Genomic DNA, 25,200 nt, shown 5'->3' on the forward strand with positions numbered 1-25,200 from the left:
TTGGATCTCCCCATGGTCCCCTCTTATCCCGTCACCAGTTCCCAAGCCCCCTCTCCAACTCCCCCACCAGCACTTTCTGGTACCCCCCCTTCCAACTCCCATGTCCTCATCTCAGCCCCCAACTTTCCCACACTCCTCTTCCTAGGCCCCCCAGTACGAAACCTTAGCTAGTCCTTCAAGTCGCCGCCCCAACACTGTCATGACCCACTCCTAGCTACCCAGCCAGCCCCAGGTCCCCAGCTCCGCCCCAGGCCCCGCCCTTACGAGTTCCTTGACTCAGGGCTGCTTCTCGCGTGCGTCCCCAGCTCCCGCCCCGCAGCCCGGTGGTCCATCCCGGGCCGGCGGCCCCCTACCAGCAGCCGCCGCCGGCCCCGCCCCCGGGCACCATGCTGCCCTCGCAGGAGGCCTCCAAGCTCTACCATGAGCACTACATGCGGAACTCGCGGGCCATCGGCGTGCTGTGGGCCATCTTCACCATCTGCTTCGCCATCATCAACGTGGTGGTCTTCATCCAGCCCTACTGGGTAGGAGACAGCGTGAGCACCCCCAAGCCTGGCTACTTCGGCCTCTTCCATTACTGCGTGGGCAGCGGGTTAGCGGGCCGCGAGCTCACCTGCCGGGGCTCTTTCACCGACTTCAGCACCATCCCGTCCAGCGCCTTCAAGGCGGCCGCCTTCTTCGTGTTGCTTTCCATGGTGCTGATTCTCGGCTGCATCACCTGCTTCGCCCTTTTCTTCTTCTGCAACACCGCCACCGTCTACAAGATCTGCGCCTGGATGCAACTCTTGGCAGGTAGGGGGGGAGTGGGCGCGGGACCCTCGGCAAAGACGCTGCAGACAGGAACTCTTTCTTGGAAGAGTCAGAGCTATATTCTTCTGCTCTGTTTGAGACTCTTAGAGGACATCTATTGGAGAGACTATTCAACAGCAGAGCTACCTTAGGCAGGGGGCAAATCCTTAGAAATGGTCTTTGCTTTGGATCTGTCTGCTTGGAAGCGCAGGGGCTGGGCCAACTGATGGGTTAGCAGTATGTTCGTGTTTCGGAAGGTCTCTGTTGGCTGTCTTTGAGGAAAAAGACACCCCCCCATGAGGGCTTACTGTTAGTGTAGTCAATTTCTGTTATGCTGGGGGGAAACATAAATTGGAGGATCAAGATACTTGGCTTGAACTTTGAACTCGCTGGCATTATTGACTTTTTTGAGGTTTTGTTTCCTCATCTGTGAAACAGTACAGAGGATAAACGAAGGGGTCTTTGGTAAACGTTAAAGACCTGTCCTGAGAGTGGGGGAGCTGTCTGTGGCGTTGGTACTGGGAGCTGTTATGTGGAAAGCTTGCAGCACGAGCCCCCAGAGAGAAGGTCTCCTTCTCCCTGACCCTTGTTCAGGCAGGATTCTGTGTCACATTCAACGGTGATGAGTTCCTTGAAGTCTCTGAAGTGTTTGACTGGGACTGTCGTCTTTCCCTAAGGAAAGGCCTTTTGGGAACAAGATATGCTGAGACAGTTTCCTCTGATCCATTAGAGTCCTGCGTCCCCGCCCACTCTTCGATCGCAGTCACATTTTGAAAACTCAGCAACCTGGGCATTTGCCTAATTGCAGAAAAGGAGGAGAGAGTTGGGCAGGGCAAAGAGGAGCCTGGGGATGGCAGGGTGGGAAGGAAGATGGGTGGAGGCCAGGAGAAGATTTGATAATGGTGCATTAGAGACGGTTCTTCACAGTAAGCACTTTGGGAACACTCAACAAGTGGTCAGCCCTTCAAAAGAGCCCCCCAAAGGAAAGGTGATAGCTCCTTGCTGGCCATGCCACCGCAGGAAGCATCATAGGGACTTGGCTCCACAGAGCAGTGTGTGTTCACTTGAGTCTTTCCCCTGAAAACACATCTCCATCTTTTCAAGGAGGAGTGTGGGTTTTCAAAACAGCTGGAAGTCACTCAGGGTCAAGTGCTAAGAATACAATAGTGGTCAAGTTAGAAAATTTGACTTGTCACTTGGGTGGAAGGCCAGGGGTGAAGTCAAAGTCATGAGGCTAGTTTGCTTCCCCAAGAGGACTTTTACAAAGGTAGGGAGGAATTCCTACCCCTACTGGGGAGGTCTGCCGTCTGAAAGGGCTGGTTGAAGGAAAGTGCTATACTCAGGTATGGACATTCTTTTTTTTAAAGGTGTATTTTTGTTTTTAATTATGTGTATGTGTGTGTGTAGTAGTTGTTGTTGTTGTTGGTAGTGGTTGATGGTGGTGGTTGATGGTGGTGGATGATGGTGGTGGTGGTAGTGGTTGATGGTGGTGCTGGTGGTGCTGGTGGATGATGGTAATGGTGGTGGATGATGGTGGTGGATGATGATGATGATGGTGGTGGTGGATGATAGTGCTGGTGGATGATGGTAATGGTGGTGGATGATGGTGGTAGTGGTTGATGGTGGTGAATGATGGTGGTGGTGGATGATGGTGGTGGTGGATGATGGTGGTGGTGGATGATGGTGGTGGTGGATGATGGTGGTGGTGGATGATGGTAGTGGTTGATGGTGGTGGTGGTTGATGGTGGTGAATGATGGTGGTGGTGGATGATGTTGGGTGATGGTGGTGGATGATGGTGGTGGTGGTTGATGGTGGTGGTGGTTGATGGTGGTGGTGGTGGATGGTTGTGGTGGTGGATGATGGTGGTGGTGGTTGATGGTGGTGGTGGATGATGGTGGTGGTGGTTGATGGTGGTGGTGGTGGATGATGGTGGTGGTGGTTGATGGTGGTGGTGGTGGATGATGGTGGTGGTGGATGATGGTGGTGGTGGATGATGGTGGTGGTTGATGGTGGTGGTGGTTGATGGTGGTGGTTGATGGTGGTGGTGGTTGATGGTGGTGGTGGTGGATGATGGTGGTGGTGGTTGATGGTGGTGGTGGATGATGGTGGTGGTGGTTGATGGTGGTGGTGGTGGTTGATGGTGGTGGTTGATGGTGGTGGTGGTGGATGATGGTGGTAGTGGTTGATGGTGGTGGTGGTGGATGATGGTGGTGGTGGTTGATGGTGGTGGTGGATGATGGTGGTGGATGATGGTTGTGGTGGTGGTGGTGGTGGATGGTTGTGGTGGTGGTGGTGGTGGATGGTTGTGGTGGTGGTGGTGGTGGATGGTTGTGGTGGTGGATGGTTGTGGTGGTGGTGGTGGTGGATGGTTGTGGTGGTGGTGGTGGTGGATGGTTGTGGTGGTGGTGGTGGTGGATGGTTGTGGTGGTGGTGGTGGTGGATGGTTGTGGTGGTGGATGGTTGTGGTGGTGGATGGTTGTGGTGGTGGATGGTTGTGGTGGTGGTGGTGGTGGATGGTTGTGGTGGTGGTGGTGGCGGATGGTTGTGGTGGTGGTGGTGGTGGATGGTGGTGGATGGTTGTGGTGGTGGATGGTTGTGGTGGTGGTGGTTGTGGTGGTGGTGGTGGTGGTGGATGGTGGTGGTGGTGGATGGTTGTGGTGGTGGATGGTTGTGGTGGTGGATGGTTGTGGTGGTGGTGGTGGTGGATGGTTGTGGTGGTGGTGGATGGTTGTGGTGGTGGTGGATGGTTGTGGTGGTGGTGGTGGATGGTTGTGGTGGTGGTGGTGGTGGTGGTGGTGGTGGTTGATGGTGGTAATGGTGGATGATGGTGGTAATGGTGGATGATGGTGGTAATGGTGGATGATGGTGGTAATGGTGGATGATGGTGGTGGTGGATGATGATGATGGTGGTGGTGGATGATGATGATGGTGGTGGTGGTGGTGGTGATGGTGATGGTGGTGATGGTGGTGGTGGTGATGGTGGTGATGGTGATGGTGGTGATGGTGGTGGTGGTGATGGTGGTGATGGTGATGGTGATGGTGGTGATGGTGGTGGTGGTGGTGGATGATGATGATGGTGGTGGTGGATGATGATGATGGTGGTGGTGGTGATGGTGGTGATGGTGGTGGTGGTGATGGTGATGGTGGTGATGGTGGTGATGGTGGTGATGGTGGTGGTGGTGGTGGATGATGATGATGGTGGTGGTGGTGGTGGTGGTGATGGTGATGGTGGTGATGGTGGTGGTGGTGGATGATGATGGTGGTGGTGGTGGTGGATGATGGTAGTGGTGATGGTGGTGGTGGTGATGGTGGTGGTGGTGGTGATGGTGGTGGTGGTGGTGGTGGATGGTTGTGGTGGTGGATGATGGTGGTGGTGGTGGTGGTGGTGGTGGTGATGGTGGTGGTGGTAGTGGTGGTGGTGGTGGTGGCAATGTGCACTCAAAGGCAGTTGAGTGTGGAGGCCAGAAGAGGGCATTGGATCCTTTGGAGTTGGAGTTACAGGTAGTTGTAAACTATGAGTACTGGGAGCTGAACTCTGGCCCTCTGTAGGAGCAGCTAGCCTCCTTAACCACTGAGTGGTCTATCCTGTCCTCAGAAGTAGATCCTTCTAAATGTGGCTCTTTAAGAACCTTTGAAAAGAACAAGAAAGAGAAACGAAGGGAACGGGGATGCCATTTCACGCTTTCCCATGGGGCCCAGAGGTGACGATGTGTGTTTTCATTCTATTTTCTCTTGAAAGCAAGCTGGAAAGACTATATGCTCAACTTGAACCCTAACTCATCAGCTTTATTGTGGAGTCTGCTGAAGGGTTGCTGACTTCTTGGCCCTCAAATTCTCTGTGAACCATGTGGGATTTTATCTTGGGATTTAATGGGCAGTCCAACAGTGCAATCACTAAAATTTGATGATCTTATAGATTACCACATTCAAATTTCACCTTCACTTCCCCCTGGTTCAGAGAGGCAACTGACCTACCTCTATGTGAGAGACGTACTCAAAGTCACCACTGGCATGGGAGTGAATTCAGTCTATGGTCATTTTTTATTTTTTAATTTTTTATTCCTGATCCCTGAGGTCCGAGGGAGCAATTGGCAGAGTTGAGAACTAGATTGCACTTTGCTTAGAGATTTCTGAGTTTTCTAGACAAGTGACTGGTTCTCATTGCTTAATGAAGTGGCTCTAGGAAACAGGCCAGCTCTGGGCTACTTGTCGTGGGCTAAAAATGTTTCAGCTTTTTTCTTTTTATTGGCATTTACTTGTTTGTTTATGTCTATGTATGTGTACACACACACATACATATACACAAGGGCAGGTGTGATTACACTGTGGCACATGCATGGGGGTCAGAGGACAACCTGAGGATTCAGTTCCCCCATCTCATGGGGCCTCAGATGGGATTTGTGTTGGTAAAGTCGCGTGGCAAGTACTTTTATACATTGAGCCATCTTGCCAACCCTCTCCTTATATCTTAAATAAGCCTTTTTAGTTTTAATCTCCGTTTTCCCATCTGGGACTGAGGACTGTCACTTGGTTGGTTGGAAGTGTACTTTTTAGTCTGTAAGGCTCCTGAAGACAATCTGACATCGACCACCCATTTAGAAAGTGAAACATCGGTCATGTCCAGAGTGACAGCTCGGAAGCCTTGTTTGTCATACAGGAATTAGAGCCTTTGTCGCTTGATTCTTGCTCCTTTGGACAAACTGCAAGCCTTTTGAAGAACACCTACAAACTACAGAGAGATGTCCTTCCTTGTTTCCTTCCTCTTCCCTCGGTCCCCCCTCTTTCTTTCTTTTGAGACAGGGTCTTACTACTTAGCCCAGACTGTCCTGAGATTCTATTATGTGGACCAGGCTGGCCTCAAACTCACAGAGACCTGCCTGTCTTGCCATCCAAGTGCTTGGATTAAAGATGTGAGCCATTGTGCCTGGCTATGTTTTGTTTTCACGTCTCACCGGTTATGTGATCATCCTGTGGTCAATGCTACAAAGCTGGGGGTCTCAGCCGCTGTTCTATTGCTGGGAAGAGACACCATGATTGAGGCAACTCTTATAAAGAACACGTTTAATTGAAGACTTGCTTACAGTTTCAGAGGTCAGTTCATTATCATCATGGTGGGGAGCATGGTAGCAGGCATGGCAGGAAAGGTGCTGGAGAAGTAGTTGAGAGCTGTATCCTGATCTGTAAGCAGAGGGAGAGAGAGAGAGAGAGAGAGAGAGAGAGAGAGAGAGAGAGAGAGAGAGAGAGAGAGAGAGAGAGGCTGAGTTTGGCATTTTGAAACTTCAAAGCCCACCCCCAATGACACACACTAACCCCCAGCAAAGCCATACCATCTAATTAGAAATACCTTCTAAGCCTTTAGAGTAACTTCCTGGACTAAATATTCAGATATATGAGCTTGTCGGGGCCATTCTTCTTCAAGCTACCACAACGGGGTGCACAGCCATCCCTGATGATGTTAGTGTTGCATTAGCAAATTAAAACTCAGACTTCCTCTTGGATTAGCTTGACTAAGATAAAGCCGGAATTAGAAGTCTCCGTGTCTCTCCTGTTGTCTTCAGTATGTGTCTACTAATAGATCTGTAGTCTGTTGTGTGTGTCTGATCTGTCTGGCCCTGTTGCCATTACCTGTGTCTGTGCTGTGTTTCTGTGTGTGCCTGAATCTGCATCTGTGTGTCTGTCCCTCACAAAGGACTTTGCTCTGTTTTTATTGAATGCACAGAAAACATGGTATGGGAAAGAAATGAGAAGTTCTTTACAGAAATCTTAACAGAATTTTAGAAGGAAAGGAGTTGCTTTTGATGCTCAAGAATAGCACAAAACACTGCAAGCAATGTAATCAACCTGAATCCACGCATGGCTTCCAACATTTATAAGATACGTATTATATAATGTCGCTTTCAACCTGTTGGCTGCTATCAGCAAATGATTAACAAAACACATACACATGCATGCATGCATGCATGCATGCATACATACATACATACATACATTATTCTGGGTCAGGAGCATGTAAGAGTACACAATTTAAGATTAAAGCTATGTATTAGCTTAGGTTATAAACAATGCTTGCGCGGGAAATCCAAGGCATAGTAAGGTTGGTTACAGTGTTCTCTTAAAGGCAGTTTAACCATAAACCTGAGCACACAGTAGGATAGCAGGTTAAGTACATAATCTTAAACAATCTCAAGGCATATTACTGACTCAGCTGCGAAGTCTAGAAACAAATTCAGTACCTTTGGAGTTCAGAGATATTTTCAGAAAAATGTGTCACCACATTTGAGCACAAGGATCTTTTTTAAAAAATTTATGTGTACAGATATGTGCCTGCATGCGTGACTGCATCATATGTATGTCTGGTGTCCACAGGGATCAGAAGCATGTCAGATCCTCTGAAAGTGGAGTTACAGATGACTGTGAGCTACCTCGTGGGTGCTGGGAATTGAACCCAGGTTCTCTGGTCGAACAGTCAGTGCTGTTAAACACTGGGTCACCTCTCCAGTCTGACCCCAAGGATCTTAAGCCTATGAAGTCGGTCCCTGCTCTCAGAAAGCTTGCTGCCTACTTGGGTCATGATATCGGTCAGCAGCCTGGGAGCGCTTGGCAACAGAAACTCAGCTCACACCATCATAAATAAAATGAAATAAAGAGTGCTGAGATTATTGTCTCACGTGATTTGAAAATCTGGAGTTTCTGGCTTCAGGGTGGATCCGGATACTCAGGTCACGTCTGAGGCACCCACCTCTTTGTTCCTCTGTGCTGGTTCAGTTTAATCCCACTCACTCTTAAGGGTAAGAAATAAAGCTACCAGCGGCTCTGACTTTGCATAGTTCAAGGTTAGCAATGGCTGTGGAAAGTGAATGCCAGCTACAAGGTGTGGTGGCACACATCTTTAAACACAGCATTTAGGAGGCAGAGGCAGAAGCAAAGGAAGTAGGATCTTTGTGAGTTCAAGGGCAGCCTGGCCTACACAGTGAATTCTAGGACAGACAGGGCTATATAGAGAAACCGTGCCTCAAAAAGCAAAAACTAAACAAAAACAAAGAAAGAATAATGCCAGCTAAAGTTCCAGGGCTGATTCCTATCAGCCCAGCTTCTGCCAGGAAGATGCCTTCTAATGAATCACAGTGACTTTGTCTGAGACTCGCATGTGCTCAGTCCTGTAGCAAACACGGGAACCAATAGTGAGAAAGGTGGGTCCCCACAGAGCCTGGAAAAGAGGGATCATGAGTAAGATTCTTTATTTTTTTGTTTGTTTGGTTTTTCTTTTTCTTTTTTCTTTTTTCTTTTTTGTTTTTGTTTTTTGAGACAGCGTTTCTCTGACAGGGTTTCTCTGTGTAGCTTGGAGCCTGCCCTGGTACTCGCTCTGGTAGACTAGGCTGGCCTTGAACTCACAGAGATCCTCCTGCCTCTGCCTCCCAAGTGATGGAATTAAAGGTGTGCACTACCACCACCCGGCTTTTTATTTATTTTTTTATATTTTATTTATTTATTTATTATGTATACAGTGTTCTGTCTGTGTGTATGCCTGCAAGCCAGAAGAGGGCACCAGACCCCCTTAAGGATGGTTGTGAGCCACCATGTTGTTGCTGGGAATTGAACTCAGGACCTTTGGAAGAGCAGGCAATGCTCTTAACCACTGAGCCATCTCTCCAGCCCCCCTTTTTATTTTTTTAAACAATCCTTTTTTATTATTATTATTTTACATACCAATCCCAGTTCTCCCCTCCTCCCACTCCTCCCACCTTCTTCCCACTCACACCCCCCCCCATTCACTCCTCAGAGAGGGTGAGGCCTCTCACGGGGCATCAACGAAGTCTTGGAGACTGAATTCTGTTCTTCAGGCTTTGGGGCAAGTGTTTATACCTACGGAGCTGTCACTGGCCAGGTCCTACGCTAGATGTTTCTGCACTGTCTGCGTTGTCCCGTCCTTTTTTCATCACAATAGCTTGTCTAGTTTCACACTTCTGGGACAAAAGGGGAGCTGAGTCTTGATGTGAGTCCTGATGAATCCAAAACCTTCTTTGCTGAACTGGACCAAGGGAAATGAATCCTCGGGTGATGAGTTAGAGCTGTGAGCAGTGTCAGAAGCGGGGTGAGGAGAACCACAGGGAACAGACAGGAGACCCAACCTGAAGCCTGACGTGTGAGGACTTAGCCTGGGGTGGTGGCACATCCTAGTACCGAGAGCTGGGGCCAGAGGTGTGGTGGCACATCCTAGTACCGAGAGCTGGGGCACATCCTAGTACCGAGAGCTGGGGCACATCCTAGTACCGAGAGCTGGGGCCAGAGGTGTGGTGGCACATCCTAGTACCGAGAGCTGGGGCCAGAGGTGTGGTGGCACATCCTAGTACCGAGAGCTGGGGCACATCCTAGTACCGAGAGCTGGGGCCAGAGGTGTGGTGGCACATCCTAGTACCGAGAGCTGGGGCCAGAGATGATGAGTTCGGGGCAGTTTGGGCTCCACCGTGACCCTATCTAAACAAAAGCAGAAGAGCTGGGACTCTGTCTTTGTGACTGCCTGTCTGTCGTGCACAAGGCCTTGGCTTCAGTCCCTAGTGCCTCAGATTTAGCAGAATAGAGCACTTGGCTGATACTTCTCAGCTGTGTGGTCTTGGTCAAGTGCATTTGTCTTTCCGAATTTGTTTCCTCATCTGCAAAATAGTTATTATTGTATCTGCTCCCAAGAGAATGATAGAAATATGTGGACTGGTGCTCCTCCTTCTCCTCCTCCTCCTCCTCTTCCTCCTCTTCCTCCTCCTCCTCCTCCTCCCTTTATTTTGTCAAGACAGGGTTTCTCTGTGTAGCTCAAGCTCACAGAGACTCGCTTGCCAAGTGCTGGGATTAACGGTGTGCACGACCACCGCCTGGATCTCTACAATTTTCTTTATTGTTTTGGAGGGGAATGGGGAACGGTGGTTTTAACGTGGTCCCCAGTGTGGAGCAGGTACTTTTGATCATCTGAGGCAAGTGGTTTGTTTGTCAAGACTCTGACGCTGAGTTTGAACTCTCTGCAGTGGCCATGAGACTTGAAAAGTCATCAGCCGACAGTAGACTGGGGAGTGACTGGCTTGCCTAACTCCTCCATTTTATGAATGAAGGAAGAGGCCCAAAGAGAACCAACACCCGAATGGTCACAGAGATGGGAACCTAGGCCTCTTTTCTGTTCCCAGAAAGAAGATGAACTTGGCCCTGGTTCACCAGGTCATGAGTGTGTGCACGTGCCAGGCCCTGGTTCGCCAGGTCATGAGTGTGTGCACGTGCCAGGCCCTGGTTCACCAGGTCATGAGTGTGTGCACGTGCCAGGCCCTGGTTCACCAGGTCATGAGTGTGTGCACGTGCCAGGCCCTGGTTCGCCAGGTCATGAGTGTGTGCAAGTGCCAGGCCATGGTTCACCAGGTCATGAGTGTGTGCAAGTGCCAGGCCCTGGTTCACCAGGTCATGAGTGTGTGCACGTGCCAGGCCCTGGTTCACCAGGTCATGAGTGTGTGCACGTGCCAGGCCCTGGTTCGCCAGGTCATGAGTGTGTGCAAGTGCCAGGCCATGGTTCGCCAGGTCATGAGTGTGTGCACGTGCCAGGCCATGGTTCACCAGGTCATGAGTGTGTGCAAGTGCCAGGCCCTGGTTCACCAGGTCATGAGTGTGTGCACGTGCCAGGCCATGGTTCACCAGGTCATGAGTGTGTGCACGTGCCAGGCCATGGTTCGCCAGGTCATGAGTGTGTGCACGTGCCAGGCCATGGTTCACCAGGTCATGAGTGTGTGCACGTGCCAGGCCATGGTTCATCAGGTCATGAGTGTGTGCACGTGCCAGGCCATGGTTCACCAGGTCATGAGTGTGTGCACGTGCCAGGCCATGGTTCATCAGGTCATGAGTGTGTGCACGTGCCAGGCCCTGGTTCGCCAGGTCATGAGTGTGTGCACGTGCCAGGCCATGGTTCATCAGGTCATGAGTGTGTGCACGTGCCAGGCCATGGTTCACCAGGTCATGAGTGTGTGCACGTGCCAGGCCATGGTTCACCAGGTCATGAGTGTGTGCACGTGCCAGGCCATGGTTCACCAGGTCATGAGTGTGTGCACGTGCCAGGCCATGGTTCACCAGGTCATGAGTGTGTGCACGTGCCAGGCCATGGTTCATCAGGTCATGAGTGTGTGCACGTGCCAGGCCATGGTTCACCAGGTCATGAGTGTGTGCACGTGCCAGGCCCTGGTTCGCCAGGTCATGAGTGTGTGCACGTGCCAGGCCCTGGTTCACCAGGTCATGAGTGTGTGCACGTGCCAGGCCCTGGTTCGCCAGGTCATGAGTGTGTGCACGTGCCAGGCCATGGTTCACCAGGTCATGAGTGTGTGCACGTGCCAGGCCTTGCCTGGTGTGTGGAGACTGGCGGGGTGGGGTGGGGGTGGAAGGGGAGTGCCAGCTAGTGCCATGCAGAGGTAAGCAGCTTCTAGCTGCGTCTGTCACCAGGGTCTCAGGATACATGACACAGGTCATAGGGGTTGCCATAACAGAAACTCAGAACATGTCCCCTACTGTGTCCTTGGACTTTGGTTTAGGTTGCTTTTGGGAATTATATATATAAGTTCTTGTTACGTAACCCAAGTTGAATTTTAGTTTGCATTGATCCTCCTGTCTCAACCTGTCTAGTGGTAGGAATACAGGCCCACTGTGACCACATCTGGATAGGTTTTAGATTTTATTCATACAGTAAAATTAGTTGCTTAGTTACATTGGATATATACTGATACATTAAAGTGTACACGGAAGGGATTCTCTCTCTCTCTCTCTCTCTCTCTCTCTCTCTCTCTCTCTCTCTCTCTCTCTTCCTTCTTCTTCCCTGGCTTCCTTCATGTTTGTCTCCCTCCTATTCCCCGTCACACCACCCCTTTTCTGAAGACCCCCTGTGTACATCAATGTGCTGCGCTCTGGGAACACCAAGCAACAAACCTTGCTCAGTGTCTAAGAGCTCAAAACAGGAAAGGGATCTTCAAGCCTCTGGCACACACACTAAGTGACTGGATCAGAGGGGTGCTCTAGGGTGTCCCAAGAGGGAGTCCCACAGCTAAGGACAGACATGCAGGCAGGCAGAATACTCGTACATATAACATACTAAAATAAAGAAATTAATTTTTTTTTTAGATTTGGTTCTCTTGTTTGCTCTATTTATTTTTAAAGTAAGCTCATAAAGCAAAGGGTTTCATTTGGGTACATTAAGAAATGAGTCATTGTAATTTGTTCTTATTCACCCCTCCCTCATTATTCCTGCAGTCCCTCCTCTCCTGCCTCCCCCCTCAATTGTCCTTCCTTCTGTTTTCTTTTTTATTATTATTATTTTTAATTGACTTTTATTGAGCTATACATTTTTTTTCTCCGCTCTCCTCCCTGCCTCTCCCTTCCCCTTTAACCCTTTCTTATGGTCCCCATGCTCCCAATTTACTCAGGAGATCTTGTCTCTTGCTACTTCCCATGTAGATTAGATCTATGTAAGTCTCTCTTAGGGTCTTCTTTGTTGTCTAGGTTTTCTGGCATTGTGAATTGTAGGTTTGTTTTCTTTGCTTTATTTTAAAAACCACTTATGAGTGAGTTCATAAAATAATTGTCTTTCTGGGTGTGGGTTACCTCACTCAAAATGCTCCATCCATTTGCCTGCAGATTTCAAGCTGCCGTTATTTTTTTTCTGCTGTGTAGAACTCCATTGTGTAAATGTACCACATTTTCCTTATCCGTTCTTCGGTCAAGGGGCATTTAGGTTGTTTCCAGGTTCTGGTTATGACAAACAGTGCTGATATGAACATAGTTGAGTACATGTCCTTGTGGCATGATTGAATATCCTTTAAATATATACCCAAAAGTGGCATTGCTGGGTCTTGAGGAAGGTTGTTTCAATATTTTCTGAGAAATTACCACACTGATATCCAAAGGGGCTGTACCAGCTTGTATTCCCACCAGCATAGGAGGAGTGTTCCCTTTACCCTACAACCTCTCCAGCATAAGTTGTCATCAGTGGTGTGTGTGTGTGTGTGTGTGTGTGTGTGTGTGTGGTTTTTCGAGACAGGGTTTCTTTGTAGCTTTGGAGCCTGTCCTGGAGCTCTTGTAGACCAGGCTGGCCTCGAACTCACAGAGATCTGCCTGCATCTGCCTCCCAAGTGCTGGGATTAAAGGCATGCGCCACCATCACCCAGCGTCATCAGTGTTTTTGATCTTGGTCATTCTTACAGGTGTAAGATGGAATCTCAGAGTTGTTTTGATTTGCATTTCTCTGATGACTAAGGATGTTGAGCTTTTCCTTAAGTGTCTTTCAGCCATTTAGATTCCTCTGTTGAGAGTTCTATGTTTAGGTCTGTACTCCATTTTTTTAATTGGGTTATTTGTTCTTTCAATGACCAATTTCTTGAGTTCTTTGTATATTTTGGAGATCAGACCTCTGTCTAATGTGGGGCTGGTGAAGATCTTCTCCCATTCTGTAGGCTGCTGTTTTGTCTTGTTGACAATGTCCTTCACTTTACAGAAGCTTTTCAGTTTTAGGAGGTCCCATTTATTAATTTTTACTCTCAGTGTCTGTGGTACTTGGGTTTTATTTAGGAAGCAATCTTCTGTGCCAATGAATTCAAGTGTACTTCCCACTTTCTCTTCTGTAAGGTTCAGTGTGGCTGGCTTTATGTTGAGGCCTTTGATCCATTTGGACTTGAGTTTTGTGCATGGTGGCAGTTATGGATCTATTTTCATTCTTCTACGTGCTTATATCTAGTTATGACAGCACCATTTGTTAAATATGCTTTCTTTTTTCCATTTTATATTTTTGCTTCTTTGCCAAAAATCAGGTGTTCGTAGGTGTGTGGATTAATATCCAGGTCCTCAATTCGGTTCCATTGGTCCTCCTGTCTGTTTTTAATGCCAATACGAGGCTGTTTTCAGTACTGTAGCTCTGTAGTAGAGTTTGAAGTCAGGGATCGTGATGCCTCCGGAAGTTCTTTTATTTTATAGGATTGTTTTGGTTATCCTGGTTTTTTTGCTTCTGCAAGTGAAGTTGAGTACCGTTCTTTCAAGTTCTGTTAAGAATTGCTGGGCATTGCATTGAATCTGGAGATTGCTTTTGGTAAAAATGTCATTTTTACTATGTTAATTCTACCTACCCAAGAGCATGGGAGATCTTACCACTTTCTGATGTCTTCTTCAAATTCGTTCTTCAAAGATTTAAAGTTCTTATTATACAAGTCTTCCACCTGTTTGGTTAGAGTTACTCTGAGATATTTTATGCTATTTGTGGCTATTGTGAAGGGTGTTGTTTCTCTGATTTCTTTCTCAGCCCTTTTATCATCTGTGTACAGGAGGGCTACTGATTTTTTTTAAAATTAATCTTGTATCCTGCTACATTACTGAAAGTGTTTATGAGTTGTAGAAGTTCCTTGGTAGAAATTTTTGGGGTCACTTATGTAAACTATTATATCATCAGCAAATACTGAGAGTTTGACTTCTTTTCTGATTTGTGTCCCCTTGATCTCCTTTTGGTGTCTTATTGCTCTAGCTAGGACCTCAAGAACTATATTGAATAGGTATGGAGAGTGGACACCCTTGTCTTGTTCCTAATTTCAGTGGGATCCCTGGGAGTTTCTCTCCATTTAGTTTGATGTTGGCTGCTAGCTTGCTGTATATTGCCTTTATTATGTTTAGGTATGTTCCTTGTATCCCTGCTCTCTCCAAGACCTTTATCATGAAGGCAAAAAAAAAAAATCTTCTTTCATTTTAGAAAAATTGGGTTTTCATCACTCAGTTTCTGACACCACATGACCAGTGCCTTAGGTACCTGTAGCCTTAGCTTGAGCTGTTGTTGCTGTGCCTCCCCAACATGGGACGCTGTTCCTGCAGTCTGTAAACCAAAATACCCCCCACTCTGTGCAAATTATTTCTACCCACCCCCAAGACTTTCATAGACTGTTTGGAAAGCTTAACACACATAGCGGAGAACCTGAAAGATAAAGAGGCCTGCGGTCACACACACACACACCTGATTCCCACCATCCTTTTTTTCTGCCAAAAGTAACCATTGTTGAGTGTCTTCTCTGGAGAATTCCATAAATGTACAAGCAAAGGCAAACTTTTAAAAAAAAAAGCATACAAAGCATGAATGTCTCACAGGTAGGTATCAATCGCTGCTTAACAGATTATCCCACACAACAGCCATAGAACTGGGGGCAGGCAAGTATCTCAGTGGGTAGAGGCCCTTGCTGCCACCAAGCCTGGGGACCTGAGTTCAATGCCAGGAACCCACAGAGAGGAAGGAGAGCGCTGATTCCTCTGGTCCTCTAGCCTCCGCTCATGCACATCCCCCGCCCCCATTAAAAAACAGGTCTGGGGCTCTGAGTCCCACAAATCAGAGCAGAGCAGCTAGGGGCAGCGAGTTCTGCCTGAGCATCCTTTGTGAGGCTACAACCACATGGTGGAAGGAGAGAGCCAGCCTCTTCAAGTTGTCCTCTGACCTACACATGTACTGTGGCGTACTGCAGCACACACACACCGAAGTAAGTTTAAAAAATTAAAGTCAAAAATATAGGCAGAGTGCAGTAGAGTACAGCTTTACCACAACACCCAAGAGGCAAAGGCAAGTAGATCTCCATAGGTCTGGGGGCTGCCTGGACTATGTAAGACTCTGGCTCAAAAAATAAGTAAATAAATAAAAGTTAGCTCTTTGTGACCAGAGTTGCAGATTTTGTTCTGTCTTTATCTTTTGACTTTGTCTGTAGATTCCTCCCACGTGGTAAGATTATTGTTGTTGTTGTTGTTAACACAGCAAAATATTGATGCTCCCTTTCAGCTTCCGGATTAATGTTATTCTTCTAGAGGCCCTAAGTAAACTGCTCTGGGATTAAAGTAGTTGATGATGATAAATACAAGAAATGGGGAGAAGATGAAATTAAGAAGCTTTCAGAAAAATAATAACCCAACCAGGTAGTGGTGGTGCACACCTTTAATCTCAGCACTTGGGAGACAGAGGCAGGAGGATGTCTGAATTTGAGGCCAGCCTGGTCTACAAAATGAGTTCCAGGACAGCCAGGACTATACAGAGATGCCCTGTCTCAAAAGAAGAAGAGGAAGAGAAAGAGGAAAAAGGAGGAGGAGGAGGAGGAGGAGGAGGAGGAGGAGGAGGAGGAGGAGGAGGAGAAGAAGACCCAGCTGTAGTTCACTGCCACTGCCAGCCCAGCCCATTCCGCATCTGTTTGCTTCTCCCCTACTAAGTGACACAGTGAACGTCTTGGATCAGAAGGCTGTGCCCAGCATATCTGTAGTAGGTCCCTAGTAAGTGCCTATTGCTTTGTTGTTTGTTTTTAGCACTTTTAATTTTCTATACAGCATCTTGCTAAGTAGCCCAGCTAGACTGGAAACTTGTGGCAATCCTCCTGCCTCAGCCTTTTAAGTGCTGGGAGTACAGTCATGAGCCACCATGCACCCACAAGTGTCCAGTCGAGTGGACGAGTGAAAGATGATGACATGTAAGCCCTCTCTCTATCACTCACTCCTTCAGAGGGAGCAGTACCCGGTGCTGACTTACGATTATATCATCAGTTACGCGTCCTTAGGGATTTTACATCATCTCTGAGTTTCCTTTCATATTAAATGAGCAGACTCATAGTGTCTTAGCTGGCTTTGGACTGCAGAAACAGGATGTTACATGGGTAAACTTATAATGAGCAGAAGTTTATTTACTTATTTTGGCTTGTTAAGACAGACTTTTGCTATGTAGCCCAGGTTGGCCACAGACTCATAGGCATCCTCCTGTTTCTGCCTCCTGAGTTCTGGGATCATGCGGCATGAAGTGGCATACCCAGTTATGTTTGTGTGTCTTTATTTGTTTATTTATAACAATCTCATGTCACCCAGGCTGGCCTCAGACATTGTATGAGCTTTAAACTCATGCTTTTCCCGCCAGTGATTCCCTTCAGGGGCTAGGGTTACGGGTGTGTGCTACTACTATGCCTTTATAACAAGAATTTCCCTCCTTTCTTTTCCTGGAGATCTTGGCTGTATCTCACAAGACACCCTTTTCAAAAGTGTGTGTTATGACTTAAGGCAGTGTGGGTGACCCTGGCAGGTCTCACTGAGGGTGGGAGAGGCTGCGGCAGGTGGGAGACAGACAGAGAACTCGGGTATAGAGTTTATTTAGGGGGTATTAGGAGCGTATAAGGGTAGGAGGGTTATGGAGGAGAGGAAAAGGGGGGAAAGAAGAAGAAGAAGGAGGAGGAGAAGGAGGAAGGGGAGGGGGAGGGGGAGGGAGGAGGAGGAAGAAGAAGAAGAAGAGAAGGAGGAGAAGGGAGAGGCAGAGGCTGCCTGTTTAGAAGAAGAATGGACAGAGAAAGAGAAGGGGAGCTGGGCAGTGGTGGCGCATGCCTTTAATCCCAGCACTTGGGAGGCAGAGGCAGGCGGATCTCTGTGAGTTCGAGACCAGCCTGGTCTACAGAGCTAGTTCCAGGACAGGCTTCAAAGCCACAGAGAAACCCTGTCTCGAAAAACCAAAAAAAAAAAAAAGAAAGAAAGAAAGAAAGAGAGGGGGCACAAGATCTGCCTACCTTGGTGGGAAGGGGGAGATTGGGAGTGGGCAGAGCTTGTCTCTTAAAGGGACAGGGGACCCAGGTGACAGGACAGGCCAGCATAATTATAGTTATAATATTATGTGTATGTGAAAAAACAGTAAGTCTGTGTATGGTGCTAGGGATTGATACCAGGGCCTCACACATGCTAGGCAAGCATGCTCTACCATTGAGTGTACCCAGCTGGTTAATGGTTCTTGAGGCTGGGAAGTACAAGGCTGAGGGGCTGGCATCTGGTAAGGGCTTGTTTGCTGCTCCATAATAAGCAAAAGGCATTAGAGGGCTGGGAGCAGAAGGGACTGAATTCTTCTATGGGGATCAACTTCTGGACACCTCTGAAAGGTCTCCCTGCCAACATTGCAGATCAGTTTTGTAATCCATGGGGAACATGTTTAGGCAGAGATAAATAGAAACCACTCTGCAGAGCCATTGGTAGGTTGTTATAGGCACAATGAGTCCCTGGCTCAGTAAATGCTCGTGGTTGTAAATCATTGTTGTGTGACCCATGTCAAATAACTGTGCTAGAAGAGGGAAGGGGAAGTGAAAAGTAGAAGGGGTTGGAGGAGGAGCTTCACAAGAACCTTGGGAGTCCAGCCTTGGAGGTTGGGTCTTATTTACAGGTCATGGCGATCACTTTTGGGAGTGTGAGTGAGCAGGGCTGGGCATGGGTTTAGGAAGACGGCGGCGGTGGCGGCAGCTGGGAAGGTGAATTGTATGAAGGCTTCCTGGGAGGTTGGGAGCTGAGATGAATGTGAAAGTGATGGTTCTGGAAAGATGTGAGACTGTGGAGGGTGAGGAGCTCATTTGGGAGACCATTGGGGGTTTTTGTGAGCTGGGTGTAAGGCAGGTGCCGAGCTTGCTTTGTGGGTGGCTGAGGCTCTGAAGTAGCATCCTCAGAGGATACAGGAGGAGGACCATGTTTGTGACCGGGCAAGACAAGTTCCTCTGGAGGAAGTGTTCAATTTGGGGGCCCTGGAGGATATGCAAGGGAGAGTCCAAGTCTGGCCAGATGTTTTGCTCTGGAGTCAAAAAGAGAGAGGTCCATTGTGGAGCTGAAGGTCTGAGGTATCATCCCGTGAACCTGAGTGTGAACAAAGAACCCCGGGAAAAGGTGAGAAAGGAGAAGAGGGACCATCTCAGGACACCATCCATCACAGGACAGGCAGCAGAGAAGCCAGAAAAGGAAGCTAAGAGAGGAATTTGGGCAGTAGAGGACAAGCAGCAAGTGAGAAGCTGAGGAAAGTACATAGAAGGAGACCGTCCTGACGGGAGGCGCTGGCACCACCTGGAATGAGGTGAGGACAGCTGAGGCTTTTCAGCCCAGTGCTGGTGACTGTCCAGGCCAGCGGATACCTGGCAACTCCTCTGCCACTGTACATCTCCCATCCTGGAAGCTTGTACTGCATGAAACTATCCTTCAAAATGAAGAAGAAAGCTGGGCACAGTGGCATTTCCCTGTCATCATTGCTACTCCAAGGGCTAAAACAGGAAGATCATGACTTCAAAACAAGGAAATCTAAGGAACTTTCTTTAAAGTATACCTGTCTTACCAAGTTATGTGTGTGTGAAGAGGGATGCTAAAAAAGAAATCCCACACTAGCTCAGAATTAAGTATAATAAAAGATTATTTATTTAGGGGTAGACTCACAGATCATAATCCTTTGCTTGAACAGGGAACAGCAACCGATTCCAGCAGCTGGGAAAGAGGCTGAACGCATGCTTTACATCAGCGTATATAGTTTATGAGGCCACGCCCAGGTGGGAGGGTAACTTAAAAGCTACTGGCTATAGGAATTCCTACAGCACCTCCCGCTTTTGTTTAAATAAGACAGTTCTAAGCCTAATACAAAATTATATACAAAAAGAACAAATACATCAAGCAAGAAACATGTGATAAATGTTTCAATAATTATCCTTAAGTCTTGTGTAATAAATAACTTGGCTGAGTCATGAAAGGAAAGTAACTACAACTATCTAGTCTTCAACCCGATTGAAGACCCAAGAAGGGAAATAATATTACTTGAGCAAGCAGGAAGTGTAATCAAGCAACTTCCAAAATGTGCAACAAATGACAGAGACAACTGATAACTGGGCAATCACCCAAAGTCTCATTTGCAATGTTGGAGCAACCAACTTTGGCTAAGGCCTAGAGTAACTGACAGACCATTTTCAGTGGCAAGAAATTTTTCAAAAACTTTCTTACCCTATCTTGGCAAGGCTTGACAGTCTTTTTTCTTGTATCCTGCTTGTCCTGTCTGAACATTGCACATTTTGTCAGTGGTCAATGCACGGGCAGTTCCTTGCCCAAAGGCCAGTTTTGCCAAGAAGAAAACAAGCTCCAAGTGGAGTGTCTTCGATGTTCAACATTCTCTTGGGAATATATTGGTGTTGCCAGGAGCAATTGTGTCTCATATCAACAGAACCCTAAGTTATTTAAATGCCATATTCTACAGCTCTTTGAAGTGTTTGAAGATTACCTATTTATGCAGAATACAATCTCTATGTATCTAAAGAACCTGATTGTTCTAACTATAAGTATGACAAACATGGATGACTATTGACCTATAATTCTTAATACCTATATAACTTAAAGACTAAGACTTCGTATTAGACTATTAAACAATCTTTAAACAACTATGCAATGTATGAGGACAATGATTTCAAAATGTAAACAATGTATAAGTATCTTTATCAGAAGTAAAAATGTATATTGCAATATGATCAATATATCCTAAAATTGTATCAATATACAAAATATCTTAAGGAGAGGTAGAAGCATGCATGCATACACTATGATAAAATAACTTTGCCTAGGTCTACAAATATTGTAGATGAAAATAAGAATATATTCAATATAATTTAATTCAATATAAATTAAGTTTGTATTTATACCAATGTAAATAATAACTCACAAGTATTTACTCCATTACTCACTATTATTAGTGTGAGTAAACTCACACTATTGTCCCATCCAATTTCCCTTTTTTCCCAAAGATCTTCCTGAGCCTACATAATTTTCCTCCAACCCCCAACCCTATAACAGTTATAATCAACCCCTAAATGATGTCCCTAACCCTGAAGACAAACTTTGTTGGGAGAGGGGATGACGTTTTCTAGAATTACTTCCAGCTGTCATGAGGGCAATATTTATTCTATGGAATACTGTGAAAGTAAAATGATGGTTAAGTTCCAAGATTACTGTCTGGTATAATTGCAAATAGTCTCTGAGTATTTGGTGGGGTTTTTCTGAGGTTCCTATTTGGAGATCTGGCCAGAACATTGTAAAAAAAAAAGTGCACGATTTCAGTTAATCTAGTTGGAACCATCTTGAGCAGCTGGTACCCAAAAATAGGTCTTAAAGTAGCGCTATCAGCATCATGACGTCATATCAATCAGGTGGAGTTGTTGTTGTGGGGTCCCATCTTTTTCCTGAAAACTTCAAAGATTACTGCAGGAAAATTCATTGTTCATTGTAGAAAACTTAGACATTATTTATACAAACATATATACTCAATGAGAGATACAATAGAGACAAAAATAGGTATGAAGAAATGTATATTTTTTCTAAATTTGTTTTCCTTTCTGTCCCATACCAAATGGCTCCTGACATGAGACAGAAATTCTGAAATTTTCTTTTAACAACATGCTTGAATTTAGAGGACAGAGCCATTGCCCAACTCCAAAGCCAGCTCTATATATTCATAAATGTATATATTTTTATCACCTGTCCTTATAAGTCATATTCCTTTTTTTTGATGATTCTTGTTGGACAGTTATTTTTCCTTCTGTCAACATCCAAACATCCAGGGGTTCTTGAATTTTTGAAGACAGGATTTTCCTGTAAAGACAAGAGCAGAACCCTGCCCCACCCATTATGAGGTTTCCTTACCACCTAATTGGTTGTCACCTCTGTGGATGAGCCATCATTTGTCATTTATCTTTTTCAAACAGAATCTTATTAATTTTGATGGTATTCTTAACTTTTCTTCTGCTGTTGAAACAAGAACAAAACCCCTTCCCCAACGTAGCACATCTCCTGGCTTTCATTGTGAGGTCAAGATATCCTTGAAATACACCAGCTGATTTAATTCAGAAGATTTTTCTATTATCCAGTGTCTCTCTACTGCTGTTGTTCCTTTCTCATTAGCATTAAGAAAATTCAAGGTCAATAAAGCATTATGTAATCTATTTCTTGGGGGTATCTTCCATCCCTTTCTGTTTGTTTACCATATCCTTTATAGTTCTATTTGATCTTTCTATAACTGTCTAACCTGTAGGATTGTGTGGTATACCTGTAATATGCTTTATATTATAATAAGCAAAAAACCGTTTCATTTTTCTTAGAGACATATGCTGGACCATTATTTGTCTCTATGTGTGCAGGTATATCCATGATGTCTATAACTTCTAATAAATGTGTGATTACTGAATCAGCCTTTTCTGAGCTCAAAGCAGTTGCCCACTGAAAACCTGAATAAGTGTCAATGTGCGGTGTACATATTTTAACTTTTAAAATTCTACAAAGTGGAACAAATCCATCTGCCAGATTTCATTCCTTTGAATACCCTTTGGGTTACTCCCTGCAAGCAGTAGTGTTTGATTATAGAAAGAGAAAATAGTACGTCTCTTTATAGTCTCCATAACTTGTTGCCATGTAATAGAAAACTTTTTCTTTAAACTTTTGCTTTTGTCATGATGTTTCTTATGGTATTCTGAGGCCTTCAGCACACTTCCAATCAATAATCAATCAATTTCTGCATTACCTTGTGTTAGAGGACCTGGCAGACCCATATGGGATCAGATGTGTGTTATGTATATGGAACAAAGCCTATTCCTGATTATATCTTGAACCTGTATGAATAATGAAATCAATTTTGCATTATCTGGTATAAATTCAGCAGTTTCAATATGCAAGACAACTCTTTCTGCATCTTGAGAATCAGTTGAGAGGTTCTTTAAAATCCCTTAGTACCATGGGAATAGCATATAATTCTGCCATTTGGACAGAATTATAAGGTCTTTGTTTCACCTTACTTACATCTTCTGATTTGTAACCTACCTTTCCTGATTTATTTGTATCAGTATAGAATTACAGGCTCCAGTTATTGGTGCATCATTTACAATTTGGGGAAGAATCCAAGAAGTTCTCTTTATAAAGTTAAGTCTATCACTTTTGGAATAATTGCTATTAATTTCTCCCAAAAAAAATTAGCCAAGCTCTTTGCCATGGTTCATTGTCTTCCCATAATTTTTTAATTTCTTCAGCAGTAAAAGTAACTATAATTTCTGCTGGGTCTATGCCTGCTAGTTGATGAAGTCTCAATTTTCCTTTTATAATTAATTAAGAGATTTTCCCACATAAGTTTTTAAATTTTTTCTTGGTTGATGTGGTAAAAATATCCATTCTAAGACAATATCTTCCCTTTGCATTAAAATTCCAGAAGAGGAAACTCTGGAGTGCAATATAACTAAGTTGCAATTAAGATTTGGATTCATCCTATCCACATGTGCCTCCTGTAATTTTTGTTCAACAACAATCAATTCCTTTTTTGTTTCAGCTGTTAATTATCTGGGACTATTCAAGTCTTTATCACCATCTAAGGTTTTGTTTTAATGAATTATTATCCCAATGTCGGGAGCCAGCCTTGACGAAATACTTTTCTTCCTGAATGGGGGCATGGGAATTAGAAATATAGTAAAGAGTACCAAGATGTGAATGAAAATAATAAAATGCAAAAACACATAGGATAGTATTGGGAGGGAATTTCAGTGAGTACTAAAATTCGTCTGTGTTTAATTTTCCAACAGTTTAATATACTCTTGATTTCAAAAGGTAGGAGTAGAACAAAAGGACTGCATTAACATAAAAATTGAAAGTCATCAGGTACATTCATTGCTCATGCCCTTGACTCTTGCCCTAGACCAAACACTCGGTAGGCAAACCACTCCCTGGGTGGAATCCCAAGTAATTTCCATAAAGGGAACTAGAACCTAGTTCAATCCTTAGACTTTTGTTTTAGACAGGAACCAACTACTTCCCTATTTCAAGAGCATGAGGTCTGGCAACTAACCACACCTGTTGACAATAGCCTTGAGAGAGCAGAACTCTGATTCACAACTAGGTGGGACTTTTGTTTGAGTTAGAACCACAATAATCTCAAACCAAAAACAAGTCCCAAAACTTTCTAACCTTTGGCTATCCAACAGCTGATCATAGACTGGAAATATTTCCTAACAATCTTAGAAAGTCATTAAGAGCCCACAATCAATCTCTCCTAATTTGTGCCTTTTGTGTTCTAATTTTCAGTAAACCTATCTTATAACCTAGGTTATTGACAGAATCTTCTCTCTGTATTTTTTCAGGAGCAATTTTTATCCCCATTTTGGTAAAACTTTCTTTACTTCTTCAAACATTCTTTCTAAAATATCTGTCTGAATCAGATAGCAAAATGTCATCCATGTAATGGTAAATTACAGATTTAGGAAATCTCTTGCATATTATTTCCAATGGCTGACTTACAAAGTATTGGCATAGGGTGGAGCTATTGAGCATTCCCTGTGGGAGACAGCCCATCCATTGACATCTCTTAGTAGGCTGAAAATTATTATAAGTAGATACTGTGAAGGCAATTTTTTTTCTGTCTTTATCTTGTAAAGGTATAGTGAAGAAACAATCTTTCAAATCAATAACTATAAAAGAACATCCTTTTGGTAATAGAGAAGGCAGAGGAATCCCAGATTGTAGAGGGTCCATAGTTTGAATTACCATGTTGACAGCTTTAGATCTGTCACCATTCTCCATTTACCAGATTTCTTTTAAACATCAAATACAGGAGAATTCCAAGGACTGGTTGATTCTTCAATATGGCGAGCATCTAGTTGCTCCTATATCAGCTCTCTTCTGAAGCCTGATGTTTGTCTTCTGTTAATGGCCACTGTTTAACCCATATGGGTTTCTCAGTTAACCATTTGAAAGGTAGGGCTGTTGGTACCTCTAAAGGTTTGCTAGTTGCTTTGTGTTCTTGTACAGCCTTGTGACATTTGTACAGGCTTGTGACATTTGTATATAGAACCTTATAATATCCTTCCTAGAATTATGAGTTCCTAGGACTGCAGTTAATCTGGGTATTCCACTGCTGCAGCAGGTCATGACCCCATAAATTCACTGCAATATTAGCCACATATGGCCTCAGCCTTCCTCTCTGACCTTTTAGCCCTATACATTCAACCCAACTCATGCTTTGTTTAACTTAAGATAGGGTTCCAATTCCTAGTAATTGAACATCTGCCTCTTGAAGAGGCCAATTTGGATGCCAAGATTCTGTAGTAATGATACTCATGTCCACACCCGTGTCTATCAAACCCACAATTACAATGCCATTTTATGCACTCTTAGCTTTGGTCTTTGATCATTTATAGAAGTCTGCCAGAATATACATTTCTTATTTCCTGTAGGAATTTTTGATTAACCCTCCATGTTTATGCCATCATCTATAACACTATGCTCTTTTACAGAAGGCTCTGGATTTTTTAAATTTTCCTAGTGAGACATGTTCTCCAGAGTGACTGGGAATGACTGGGCCACTTTTGGCTTGGGGACCTGTGAGAGGCCCCTCAAAGAGTTTCCCAATAGTGCCCCTCAAAGAGTTTCCCAATGGTATTGGGTTGCCTTGTCTGTCTTTTGTTGATCTACATTCATTGGTTCAATGTTGGCCTTTGCCACACCTCCTACATATACCTGAAGGCTGAGTCCTCCTATTCTTGCCATTCCCAGAGGAGATATTATTCCTAAGAATTCCTTGGCTACATTCCCTTCTTAGATGTCCTATTCTA

General features: G+C 45.2%; 1 protein-coding gene across 1 annotated transcript in view; it reads left to right on the plus strand.

Moving 5' to 3' along the window:
* The window catches only part of Lhfpl4 (LHFPL tetraspan subfamily member 4), a 44,974-nt gene that overhangs the window by 812 nt on the left and 18,962 nt on the right, over nt 1-25,200 (plus strand). The window contains exon 2 of the mRNA XM_075983230.1: nt 306-792. Coding sequence (XP_075839345.1) covers nt 387-792 — 406 coding nt within the window. The 5' untranslated portion in view covers nt 306-386. The remainder of the gene's footprint in view (nt 1-305; nt 793-25,200) is intronic.

The sequence above is a fragment of the Microtus pennsylvanicus genome, chromosome 8, assembly GCF_037038515.1.
Source record: "Microtus pennsylvanicus isolate mMicPen1 chromosome 8, mMicPen1.hap1, whole genome shotgun sequence".
NCBI lineage: Eukaryota > Metazoa > Chordata > Mammalia > Rodentia > Cricetidae > Microtus > Microtus pennsylvanicus.